General features: G+C 36.8%; 2 protein-coding genes across 4 annotated transcripts in view; one reads left to right on the top strand and one right to left on the bottom strand.

The window, feature by feature from the left end:
- Nucleotides 1-3339, top strand: part of LOC113397075 (actin maturation protease) — a 174694-nt gene extending 171355 nt beyond the window's left edge. The window contains exons 2-3 of the mRNA XM_026635228.2: nucleotides 69-627; nucleotides 809-3339. Of these exons, the coding sequence (XP_026491013.2) occupies nucleotides 143-627; nucleotides 809-1130 (807 nt within the window). The 5' untranslated portion in view covers nucleotides 69-142 and the 3' untranslated portion in view covers nucleotides 1131-3339. The remainder of the gene's footprint in view (nucleotides 1-68; nucleotides 628-808) is intronic.
- A 379-nt stretch (nucleotides 3340-3718) lies between these two features.
- LOC113397073 (phosphofurin acidic cluster sorting protein 1) overlaps nucleotides 3719-13342 on the bottom strand; it is a 136455-nt gene continuing 126831 nt past the window's right edge. For 2 of the 3 annotated variants that reach the window (XM_026635223.2, XM_026635225.2), the window contains 13 exons: nucleotides 13098-13223; nucleotides 12271-12424; nucleotides 11238-11312; nucleotides 10389-10516; nucleotides 9947-10099; nucleotides 9642-9838; nucleotides 8986-9119; nucleotides 8309-8453; nucleotides 7488-7602; nucleotides 7004-7177; nucleotides 6555-6687; nucleotides 6259-6381; nucleotides 3719-5609 (listed from right to left, as the gene is read on the bottom strand). In XM_026635223.2, coding sequence (XP_026491008.2) covers nucleotides 5485-5609; nucleotides 6259-6381; nucleotides 6555-6687; nucleotides 7004-7177; nucleotides 7488-7602; nucleotides 8309-8453; nucleotides 8986-9119; nucleotides 9642-9838; nucleotides 9947-10099; nucleotides 10389-10516; nucleotides 11238-11312; nucleotides 12271-12424; nucleotides 13098-13223 — 1782 coding nt within the window. In that variant the 3' untranslated portion in view covers nucleotides 3719-5484. The remainder of the gene's footprint in view (nucleotides 5610-6258; nucleotides 6382-6554; nucleotides 6688-7003; nucleotides 7178-7487; nucleotides 7603-8308; nucleotides 8454-8985; nucleotides 9120-9641; nucleotides 9839-9946; nucleotides 10100-10388; nucleotides 10517-11237; nucleotides 11313-12270; nucleotides 12425-13097; nucleotides 13224-13342) is intronic. The other variant, XM_026635224.2, reaches the window with a different exon arrangement.

Below are 13342 nucleotides of genomic sequence, written 5' to 3'. Positions count from 1 at the left end.
TATCAGCTGATATATGTCAAAAAGAATGAATGAATTGTTGTTATTTAATATTTATCAACTGAACTTACTATCAAAGTCCTTATAAGAAATCGGAACTATGAGTTTTATAAATAGAAGTGTAATATAAGAATTTTATAAAAAAATGTGTACGATACCACCTGCGCCACCACCACCTCCGCCGCCTCTTCCAGTCAGCTCAAGCTCACCTCCAAAACTTTCAGATTTTTCACCTACTTTTAGCTATTCTGATATTTGTGAATGGGCAGCCTATGAACCCCAGCTATGGGAAGTTTGTGCTAAAAATGATATATGTTTACATGAAGCTCCATTTCAGTACAAATATAAAAACTTTGAGTCAATTATGCAAATAGGACCAACGTGCGGATTAGTTGCTTTATCCATGTTATTAAATGGAGAGGTCACACCTGAGGAGCTGCTAAATATTACTAAAATGAAAGGTTACAGTAATAATGGAGAAATGTTCAGTTGTAAAGATATGGCTAAGTTAGCAGAACAGGCTATTAGTTTAGCAGAAATTGCGAACCTAAACTGTTATGTAAAGACTGGTGGTATCTTTTGTGAAAAAATAATACTTGAATTAATAAATGGTGCTACTTTACTGGTTGCGTATCCTTTGTAATATTTAAGTTATTTTAGCAAGGTACTGTTGATTTAAATCATGTCTGATATTATCAATTAGTTTTGATTTTTATTATCACAAACCTTGAATTGTTAAAATCTATTATAATTAATATAACATATAAGTTATAAATAAACAAGAAATATATATTCTTAATTAAAACACCAGTTATGACGCTGATTGTAATCATTCACCATGTTTACGTCATGGTCATACTGCTCACTGGGCTCTCGTCTGTGGGATAGTTATAGTCAAAGATCCTGGCAACAGCTACACCGCCGACCCAAGTAATGTCTATGTTCTTTGTAGACATGGAAAGTCAAGATATTTATCTGCTTGGACTCTGGATGAATTGGATAAGAGTAATAATAATTTATGGGAATTTTCACCCAAAAAGCAGGAAGATGGCATATCATATGTGCTTCCTGAAGGAGGAATTGGGGGGGAAAATGGATTAAGAGGCAAGTTTTTATTGTTTAAAGGTTTGTAAGTCTAAGGGAAATTTTATAAAAATATACACTTTTTATGATATGAGTTTATATTCTTATATTGCACATTTTACATGCTGATAAATGACTGATTTAAATTTACTAATAGATATATATACTTTTATATCCAAATATATATGTAATTTAATAACATTTCTCAAATTAAACTTATCATATTATTTATATTATGACAATGTTAATGATGATCTTCAATGTCGTATCAAAAAGAAAAACTATTAGAACTAAATCTTTTTTTACTTAAAATTTATTTAGTGTAAACGCAACAATAATAAATATTTAAAGAAAGAATGTCATAAATAATTTAACTAGTATTCAAAAGGAAATGATAAAATTAAGTTATCGCGTGAAGAAGGACTATGGAAAATAGCAATAGTAAATGTGTTCCTAGGTTCACAACTCATTTTGAGTTATTGCCAAAGGATTTATTAAATAATACAATAATTTAATGCAAAATTTTATTTGTACAATAAATACAAATCATACTGCAAATTGTGATTAAATAATAAATCTCATTTTCTTGCATAAACATATTGAAGTGAAATAACTATCAGATAGACAAATTAATCTTCTGTTAAACAAATGACAGTAAGACATCCTTTTATTGCACCTTCACTACTTTGAATTGATGTATAAAATTGTATTATAAATAACATAAATGTAATATACTTTTGTACTAAATAAATCAACTTAACAACTCTCCGTTAAACTAAAGAATATTAATGCCATCTATTCAGGCAAATTATATTTGTGATGATTAATAATAATAATTGTTATCGAATAAATGATTACAAGTTGCATTGAATACCTTCTTATAATACATTTTAATTAAATCATTCTAATATCAGCATACAGCTAAATAATTAGAAAATTTTAATCGCCAAGTCAGTCAGCAGTTATGAGATCAAAATTATACTAAATATATTTCATAGCTTATTATCAAAGTACACTATTACTATTAGAATGAAGATAACGTAAATTTACACCGCTGTTATACTCAAACATTTGGCTAGGCCTCTAAAACAACTTTGGACTATATAACTTGAGTTATTTTTGATTTAACTGCTATTTGCTTCGAAATAAATAACCTTTGTATATAAATATACATTTTAAACAAGCAATTAAAACAATTTGACAACAAAATGAAAAAACTCTTAAAATATTCTGTTGGCTAGACAAATTTTTATCTTCTGTGATATTGTCTAAGTAAAATGTTAATGTTTGTTTGAATACAACTTACTAATTTCAATAATAGAAATCACTTTCGAAATTATAGTTTTCAATGAAATAGCAGTTAAAACTAAAAGAAATCAAGTTTTATCGATACATGCATGTGTAAACAAGACTAGACCATCTTTATACCTTTTACTATAATTAAGCACACTATGCAGATGTAAAATGCGATTATTACAGACAATACAGATTACATGAGTAACTTATAGTCAAAATCATATTGTTATAAATTCAAATTTAGAACAATTAAAGTATTAGGTTTATATAAAATTTAATTGATTATTGCAATTTTTAATGTTATGTTTGTAAGTTCAGAGGTGAACTTAAATTTATGATACATGAATGTTAAGTCTTGCATTTGAATTAATTTACAACAATTATGAACAAAGATCAGCAACAGAACATCTGCAGTATTACAAGTAGAATTTGAAAATTAAATACCTGTTGATATAGAAACAGTATAATATAAAGCTATCGATATGCACAATCTCTTTACTCCTTCAGAGTCTTGTAGATAATAAAGAGAAATTCTTGAAAGAATTCAATATTTACCATCGTATTATATAAAATTATTATTATCTGTCTTTAAACCGTTTTTGTGCATGTTTTGTTAATATTGTCAGTTTAACATATTTCATAACACGTTTGAAAACATTTTTTTTTTTTTAACATTCACGACAAAGCTTATGAATACAATTTATTGATATAATTGGCCATATGTAGACATATACATATATCAATTGTTATTTTTGTAAAATAACGTTATATTGAGTGTTTTTAAAGTTAAATTTGTATACATCTTATATGGCCTTAATATATTATAACAGTTTTCTACAATTTGATATAAATCTTATGCTAACAGCGTTACATTGACCTCACATACATATCTAAATACACCGACCATTGTCCAAGTTAATTTGTGTGATTATTATAATAAAGAGTTGAACAAACAATATTGAAGAGTAGTTTTATTATACACAGCGTCTTCCAAAATAATAAGTTAACAATGGAAAAAATCTATAGGTACTAAAATCAAAGTCAAATGTAATTAAACATCTTGCAACACTTGGATTTAACATAAAGATTAATTATTTAATTTGAATCGGCAAATTAAATTTATGTAAAAATTTGGCACTTTTATAATGTGCAGTAAAATGTTTGAATAAAACAAATAATGGAAGAGCACCTTGAGCCGACCCTACTACATCTTTACCTAATACTGCATCTCCACAAAACGAAAAATGCCAACGTCTGTGTTGCCAACAAGCGATACTGTCAAAAGATTCTGTAAGTTAAGTTGGCAACAAATAATTTACATTCTTTTGTCATCCTTGATTACTTGACTGAATAGTTTACAATAAAAAAAATAGTTGCTAACACAGAAGTTGCCAACTATTTCAGTGGAAGCGCACCATGTCACTACAATGCCATAAAATATTGCGAATAGAACCCATAAGCCGTGGTATAAATATATCGGATCATACAAAAGCCACACAGAACTGAAACAAAGGACACAACTTTTTTAACTCTTTCTAAAAATTTAAATTAATCGAAGACTTTTCGTTGCAGTTTTTTTCTACCACACATAGCTAAACACATTGAATTAGAATTAACACCGATTTACTGGATACATTTTTTGGAATATTTTTTATTATTGCTATCGAATTATAACAAATTAGGTTTTAAAGCTGGCTCGAAATGTTTAAGAGGGAAAGAGATTCCGTTATACAACGCACTGAGAGCCCGGCTACACGTTCTAGTGACACTTCGAATTTCGTACGAGCCGTTTTCGCTGCTACGATTTAGGTACTTCTACAATAAGAGACTAGCAAGCACAAACTTTATTTTCAGACAACATTGATCACAAGTTCCATGAATTAGCAGAATTATTAGAATTATTGTAGCAGCTTCATTGCAAACCGGATATATCCGGATATCTCATTTTGTGTAGCCGGAGTTTTTTTTTATTTAAAATTAAGCGTTTTTGGAATTTTGTCGTGTAATCTGGCTTACATTACTGACTTTTGACGAATCGTTCCAACCTTATATTTAAATAACATACTCCAATTATCCACGACTTATTGGCGAAATATATTATAATTATCATATTTGAAAGATCGCGTATACTAAGATTTATAGGAAAGATTACATTTCATATTCTTAAATATATTAAAAACGCTACATGACTGTATCAAAGCTATTGCTTCCCTACCGAAAACGAACCGCTGCATATACATATAAAATATATAAAAAACATTAGCGACCAATCGACTATCGCCGCACTAAAAAAACCGCATCCATAAATCACAGACAAAAATTAAAATCGCGCTCGCAGTGCAGCACGAACCTATCTGATATGCGCCGACAATACTCATTAAAATTCGTAATTTTTACTCCGTTACACCAACTAACCTACACGTTACATGGAAATGTCACGAACCATAAATTCCTCGATATATACTGAGTACGCGGAATACCTATACGATAAATAATGTACTATCTACTATGAAATGACTATAATGCATAGTTAACGATATTGAGCCTTCATTATGCAACTTGAACGTATTAGAGAAAGCTACAATTCTAAGACGGAACTTGGACTCTATTTTATATGAAATAGAGTTCAATGTTACACTACAAAAGCTTAGCTAAAACCATGGCAGCTTGACAGCGATATATTAAGTAACGCTACAGATAGAAGGGGTACAGTAACATTATTGAATTAAATTTGGACATTTAATATTATTAAGGTCGCCGGCGTAACAGTGACGTATAAATAACAGCAGAAGAATTGATTGAAAGTTTCACTTTATAAAAATCACTATCATTCAATTCTTCCTTTATTACGTTCGTTCATTCATTCGTTCAGTAATGAATGGTAATTATAGATTGTAAGCACAATTACGCAGACGGCTTCTTTAAAAGCCTCATATTCCCATCGGCCTCCATCAAATCCCGTGTACATGTATATTACGACTCGCAAAGTCGACGTAACCGAACCGCTTTCGGTTAGATTACTCATGATGTCATGCAGCCCATCGAACCACTGACGGTTCTGAGACTAGGAAACCATAGCGGGGCGACTGAGGTACGACGGGCGGAGGCCTAGGTCTCCGGTGGAGCGAGGGGGGCTCCGCACGTAGCCACGGGGAAGGTCTTCACATGAGTCTGCCATTGCGTTGACAGCTGGAAGAATTTCACGCCGTTCCATTCCGTGCCGTCGATGTATACTGGTGATGAAAATAATTATTGATTCTATTTCATTGTATAATTAACTTTATATTATAACATTAAATGACTCATTTGAATACAATTTAATTAACAGAACGAAGAACCTGGGCAAAAACAATGTAAATGTAGAAAGCTGTCATAGATTAATAACATAAAATATTTATTTATTTTACACCTTAACATAGACAGATTGTCACAGTCCGTCACAACTACATTGGTTTTGGAACCCAACTTGGAAGCTGAATGGTACCCCTATTTAGGACACGATTGCGGCCATTGCGTATCAAATCTTTTTTTTTTTATAATTTGTCTATATCTTTAAGTATAATTTGTCTATTTTTTGTCATATTTTTTTTTACTTTTTCAATTGAGCTACGGCTCAAAAAATTTTTCTTTTTTATTAAATTGTTCGTTAATAATAACATATTTTAACCGAACATCGCAGGCTCCAGCCAGAAAACCAAGGAATATCACGTGTTTTATTTGTGTTCACAATATTAATCTTGAACTTCGTGATAAAGGAAATAACGTGGGAAAACTTGCATTTCTCGGATAAATTACTGTTCCACGATTGTTCGACAACCATCGAATCTGTGTGGTCGAATGACAGTGGATTTATTTATGGGCTGTTCCTGTTAAACAACTTACCTTTAAGTGGCGAGTTGTGCGATCCCTTAGCGGAACAAATGAGACGCGCTACTCCCTCCACTGTCTGCGCGCGACCCGGTTCCGTCTCCCCACTCTTCTCCTTCTTCTTGCCTAGCCTCATGACTGGAATACAAAAATAATCACATAATCTCAGTTCTCTTACTCGTACTGTTCATGGTGAAACATTGTACCGCAAAAGTTGTGAAATCGATAGTAACCTGTACGCGGTAGATTTACATACAAGCGCAAAATATAAATTAGTATATTAACGTATAACTATGATAAAGTATTCTTACTCTTTTGCTTCTTCTCCTTGGTGAGGTATGTGATGCAGAGATGGTGGTTGTGCCTGGTCACCAGCAGCGCGCGGAACGAACCCTTCAAAGTGACCTTCCCTCCCCCCTCTGCACCGCTCGCTCCCTCCGCCACCTGGCGCATATAAATCACTATTTATATGCACCTATTTTGAAGTTATTTAGACTAATCTAAGTTTAATTTTTTATATGAATATTTTTTTGGATGTATTTTAGATTATTATAAATGCAACGGCTCGTCGGGATGTGTGGATGCCTGTTTCACGCAAAAATTACTATAAGAATTTTAATAAACTTTACAATAATACGGTTTATACTCTAATATCCAAGACATTGCGTAGATTTCGATGTTGAAATACAACATATTAGCATATAGCCTGGGTAGGTGGCGTCTTTTTATCTTAATCGAATGCACAAGCACGCGTGAGTACCGGCCAGTAGTCGAGCTGCAGCTCGAGCGGCTCGGCGCGCGCGAGCGCGAGCGGCGGCGCGGCGTCGGGCGCGGGCGCGGGCGTGGCGGGGGGCGAGGGCCGCGCGGGCGGGGAGCCGCCCTCGTCCAGCTCCAGCGACGACGGGCCGCCCTCGCCGCAGCCCACGCGCACCTCCTGCGGGACCCGCTCCGTTCGTTTATTATACGCTACACGACTGGCTTTGCCGGCGTCACCGGTCGATACTGAGACCCAGCCGAGACAAGACATTGCCAACGAAGAGTTATGATAATTTTGTAACATTTACTATTTTTCATTATTTAACAAGAAATTTTGAGATTTGTATCATCAATGTTAAATAAAATCAATATTTTCAAAACGAAAACATTAATTTCTTTACGTATAATTAGTACATTGTAATATAATAAATTGAATGCGTAGATAAATTAAAGTAAAAATGCAATAAATAAATAAAACTTATTATTACCGCAATGAAGGGTACGAATGTCTGACTTGAGTCCTCGTCGCCCGACTTATCCCGGTAAGCGACCATGGCTTCGCCGATCGGTATGTTGTTGACTGGACCGATGCTATTTAAATACCTGGAAATTTAAATAATTATATAGAGAATCATCAATAAATAAAATTATAAACAGTGATTTACCCACGCGGACGGCATGACCGATATATTTTTCGAAGCTCTTTACTTCTCATCATTAGTTACCAAGACACATGAACCAGGGTTGGATTCTTCAAAAGTGAGATTCTTTGTCATACAATTGACGATCATTGGTAATGGTAAAGAACAATTGGTAATCTACTATTAATACACATCCTCTAAAACCTGTGTTCACAATCGGTAAAAGCTTCAAAATGGAATATCGCATTGTTGGTTTTTTCTATGATATCGGTAGGCGGACGAGCAATTGGCCACTGATGGTAAGTGGTCACCACCACCCATAGACGATGGCGTTATAGAAATATTAACCATTCCTTACATAACAAATGCGTCACCAATCTTGGGAACTAAGGTGTCATGTCTCTTGGCTCACTCACAATTCAAACCAGGACACAACAATACTGAGTACTGCTGTTTGGCGGTAGAATATCTGATGAGTGGGTGGTACCTACCCAGGCTTGCACAAAGCCCTACCACCAAGTAACGTTTTACGGTTAAATAACTGTCATATCGGTAGCAACTAGCTCCAGTTCATAGCGTCTGGGCAAGTGTTACCTGTTTTAGTGTAGGCAGACAAGCAGAGTAGGCCTTTTAAAAAAGCCGTTTTATAAATATAAGAAGAATATTACCTGGCGATCCTAGACGACATCTCAGCGACGTCGGGCATGCTGGCGTCGGCGGCGCGCTCGCAGAGAGAGTTCCAGGTCTCGTTGCAGAACAGCGCCGCGTAGGTGCTGTCCGACGCTCCGAGCGATCGCGATATCGTGTTGGGACCTACGGCGAGGCTATTGTTAGCGATAAATATTTTTTTATAACATACGGGCCTGAGTCTCCCCTGATGGAGGGTGATCACTACCGACCATGGACACCTCAACATAAATAAAATTGGGCACATGCTAGATATTAATAGGATAAAACTAAATTCTAATTTTATATTAAATTCTTATATATATAAACATTAATTTTTTGCTGAAGTTCGCATTCGCTGTAGTGAAACTAACGTGAAATAATTGTATAATGTCATCGGAAGAGACTAGCGTCTGAGACACGGGCTCGGCCTAGTACAGGCGCTTGTTCTCATAGAATTAGTACAAAAAAAAAGAAAACGAAACAGCAAATTGGTGGACAACCTTTCGTTTGTTTCGTTGCAAAGACGGTGTTAAGTCTAAAAAATGAATTAACTATATTTCTTGAAGTAGGCAGCTATGTAGACGTTTGTCATTGTACACAAAGTCACCAGCAACGGAATATTATTGACAGACGAATACAGTAGCGCATAGCGGGAGCCGCAATCGAGCAGCCGTACCGGTGGGCACGATGTAGAAGCGCAGCGCGGGCGCGTCGTGGCGGCGCGCGGCCAGCTCGGCGTGCGCGCGCAGCGCCGCCGCGCACCACGCCTCGCCGCCGCACACGCACACGCGCACGCCGCGCCGCACGCCCCTGCCGCACGCGGGACGGGGGATCTATTATAATCGAGTATTATCTGTGCTACGGGAAAACGGACACAGCCGAACGCTCGGTCCTTTCGACTGAACTCAGCCCAAACCCACGCCACCCTCCAAGCCGTCATATCCATTGGGATGACATTTTGTCCCATTACGATGAACGAAAAGCGTAAGCTGATGACGTTTTGTTCGCAAGAAAACTATTCTCTATGAGCGATCTAGCGCTGTATTTTAATAGTTTAATTGGACGGCATAACGAAAATTTATCGCTGTAGCGAACATTAATTATAACAATATTTGCATAAGTTGTTTACATGAACGTTCTTGCTTATCGTAGTGGTACTACTGGTATTGGTTCCACTAATGTATATTTTATTGCGCTCATAGGTTAATGCGCGTGACCTTCATCGGCCCAATACTTTCTCGCGTGTCGGAGTTATCTCGTAGCCGCGCGCATCATCCAATGAGGTGCGAGTATTTCGTGGAATAGACGACGACGACAGGGCGCGCCACTCACTGCTTGGCGGCGCGCGCGAGCAGCGCGTGCAGGAAGGCGCGCGCGTCGGGCGCGGCGGCGGGCGGCGCCAGCACGGCGGGCACGGCCAGCGCCTGGAACACGCGCGCCAGCCCGCTCGGCACCAGCGCCACGCACTCCGGCAGCGGGCCCTCCTCGCCCAGCACGCGGCTCACCTGTTCCAGCATCGTGCGGCGCGGCTGCACGACATGTCCAGTATTATCGCTGAGCCAACTCAGGTGGCGTTTTTTTTTTTAAATGATCATGTAAAATCGTATATTGTGTAAGCTACCCAATCAAAAGTGTACCTCAAGTGTAGTAGGGCTCTGCGCGGGAAGGTCGTGTACGGAGAGAGGTCTTTCCGTGCCGATTATAAGCGAGTTCTTCTTGCGCGCCGCAGCCGCCGGTGTCAAGTTTCCTCCGCTCGTAGCGCTCCGGAAAAGTCTAGATCTTTTGTCTTCCTGTGAATTTAATAAAACATTAACCCATTGTGAATCCGTATTTAAAGATTCATCTGAAAATATTTTAAGATTGCATATTGAATTGAGTCCGTTCACCTTTGAAGTAAATATGTTTATTTTATACTCAATAACATTATTATTTCATAATTCTACAAATCTCTCGGAAACGACGACATCACACCGATACATGGACAAAGCATTTCGTACGTATACTTTGGTCACTTTGTAGAGCAATAATATCGAAATTCCACCAAACTGGATACCAAATCCACTGGTCAGCATCAGATACCTTGGTCTCGTTAGGGGGCGAGCTAGACACCGAAGCGCCAGAGACGGGCGCGTCGAGTGTCGCGTCTCCATCGCTATTGCACTCACTACCGCGTTCGTCGCCCGCTGAGCTGCGGACAGCTTCCGATTCTGTTTATCGACCAAACATTTTAATAAAGTCTCCTAAAGACATGCGATTTTGAAGATATAACTTAGGATTTTAAACAATAATTTCGGTATTCCAATAAAGTGAGTGATAATATTGAAGGATATAGATGGACCTATCAATTTTGATCGTTACAAAACTAAAAAAATTACAGATAATAAATCATAATGAAAATCATTTTTTTGTTTATGAACTGAAAGTAGTAGATATACTTAAAATTAAAAAACTTTGCAAAGCCTTATTATTTCTAAGTTATAAAAAAAAAACAAAAGCCTATCGAAATGGAAACGAAACAAAAAATCAGACAGACAAAAGCTTGCTAGTGATGCTTAAATATATGTATTATGCAGCAGTCATTACTGTCTAGTATGTGTCTCTAGAGACATTATGAAATAACCCTTATGCGACAGTTACTAATGCATTATTAACAATAACATTAAATATCTTCATTGTAAAATAAAAACCACTTTAAGAAATTATAAGAGAAGTCAGATTTACTAAGTTAACAAAATACTGAGCGCTCATTGGTCGCATATTGCGTCGTCGACTTCGGACGGCCAATGGCCATTCAGAGTAGAGTTACACAATCCGACTTTACTCAGTGTTTCAGACGGTTAGTTTTAGAAAAATTGCAATACGTCAAATTATATTCCGTTAATGATTATAAACTAGTGACTGTTGCATAAAGTCGTATACAGCGTGTACCTGTGAGAGGCACGGACGGGTGTCGGTCGCGCGGGCGCAGCTCCGCCGCGGACGCGAGGCTGGCGTGCCGCGTCACTGCGCATGCGGGTGTTACTCGATTGGGGCAAGCGGATAGGGGGCACGAATACGAATATATTGTATTGAACCAACCGATATATTTTACATTTACAAAATTGAAAAACTTGTTTATTACAAATCAATAGCCATCTCATTGGTGTAAAATATTAAAGGCCATTAAAAAACAAATTAAATATCAATAACGATACACGATACTTGATATAAATATTTCATGTAATTTCAGTAAATAAAATTGAACTAACGAGATTTTCGTAAGTAAAAGGATATTCGTTCCGCTACTCTCCACCTGCCCCACACATGCACTACACTATGCACACAGCGTTACAAAACAAAACACAAACATTTACGTATAATTCTCATCGATCAAAATCATCACGTACAAGTTATCTCATTATGTCGTCTCACTCACACCGATCATTGTTATGACATGCGAGAGCAAGATGCATCGTTATTTATTAGATGAACGCTATAGAGTAATGTTTAAGTCAAGCAATGACGAATTTACACGAAGGAAATTGTGACACGTTCCGTTTTTTGATCCGACAGCTTGTACGTTGATCGATAAACTCTCGGCGATACCTTGGGAGGCAATCAAAGCAAGTCACACAATGCACTGTCGTTCGAGCATCGACATGACGATTTTAATATACACTTATGTTAGATTCCTATTTCAGTAAAAAATATTTTAAATTGTATTTCATTCATAACTCGAAATTATTTGTTTTTATGTTATTATATATATTTAGACAATTTATTTGTTAATTTGTGAAATAATGAATGGATTCCGTGAATTATTCTATGTGAGGCTTTGTTTCGTTCAATACGAATGAAAGACACAGATCATATTTTTTATCTGTATCTATACCTTACAAAATATTCCAAATAAAAACAGTTTACAATAAAAAAAAAACAAACATATATCACACTACAAATATTGTTAAAATATTTGACATACCATTGGAATGCCGATGATGTTCCTGGTTAGCAAGACTGCGCGAGCTGCTGAAGAACGGACGAAGCGAGGGTTTGGGCGTCGACCCGATGCTGATTGTGTCCATCTGATCCGGACCGGAATCCTCTCCTTCGCCACAGGATAGCGACTCTAACTCCTGGCATGAACATAGCCACAGATTCGTAAAATTCAAATTCCTACATTCGATATAGAACCATTACACTTATTGACAGTTAAAGAACCTACCTAAGGGTTCGGAAAATAATATATACTAAACCCGAGAAGAACTGGCTAACGAAACTTTTAACAGTTTACAAATTTCAATACGATAAAAAAATAGACAAAATGCGTTCAGTTCCAAGCTGAGTATGTAATATTGTTTTTATTTATTTAGTCACGGCGGCAATTGAACCCCTTGAAAAAGTTACCGACTCTATGCACCCGAGAAATAGGAGTAATAATATTATTCCTTGTACTAAAGCTATGAGTATCTTTCATCACAAAGTTAATATTTTCCCGAGCACATAAAATATATCATGAGAAGCGAAATCACCTGTGCTAATATTATAAACGCGCAAGTAACTCTTGTCTGTTTGTCTATCTGTTACTCTTTTAATGGCGAAACCACTGAAACGAATCTGATGAAATATTATATGAAGCAATCATTTTAATATTTTATGCCCACTATAATGACCTGACGACCAATCTCCAACACGCGACCGAAGCCGCGAGCAAAAACTAGTATCAAATATATTTAGAACTGATCAGATACATTCCTATTCGATGAGCCTACGCGAGTTAAACTTCGAGTACTAGGTATATAGTTTTACCTGAAACAGTTCATCGATATCTCGCTGAGCGTGATGCGTGTCTCTCGCCGCGCCTCGTTCGCTCAACTCCTCGGGCACGCGAAACCGCCGGAGCAGCGCAGCGAATTTTTGCTTCAAATTCCGTTGCTGTGGAAAATTTTAAACAATCATTTATATATTTTAAATTTACACTGATGATTCTGTAGCCGGTGGACTGGTATGAAGTCCCTCGGTGGACTTCCGTTTCAATCCAGCAAGTAGCATTT

This window comes from Vanessa tameamea, chromosome 19 (assembly GCF_037043105.1).
Source record: "Vanessa tameamea isolate UH-Manoa-2023 chromosome 19, ilVanTame1 primary haplotype, whole genome shotgun sequence".
Taxonomy (NCBI): Eukaryota; Metazoa; Arthropoda; class Insecta; order Lepidoptera; family Nymphalidae; genus Vanessa; species Vanessa tameamea.
Note: the sequence above shows the minus strand (reverse complement) of the source record. Positions and strands in the feature narration are given on the sequence as shown.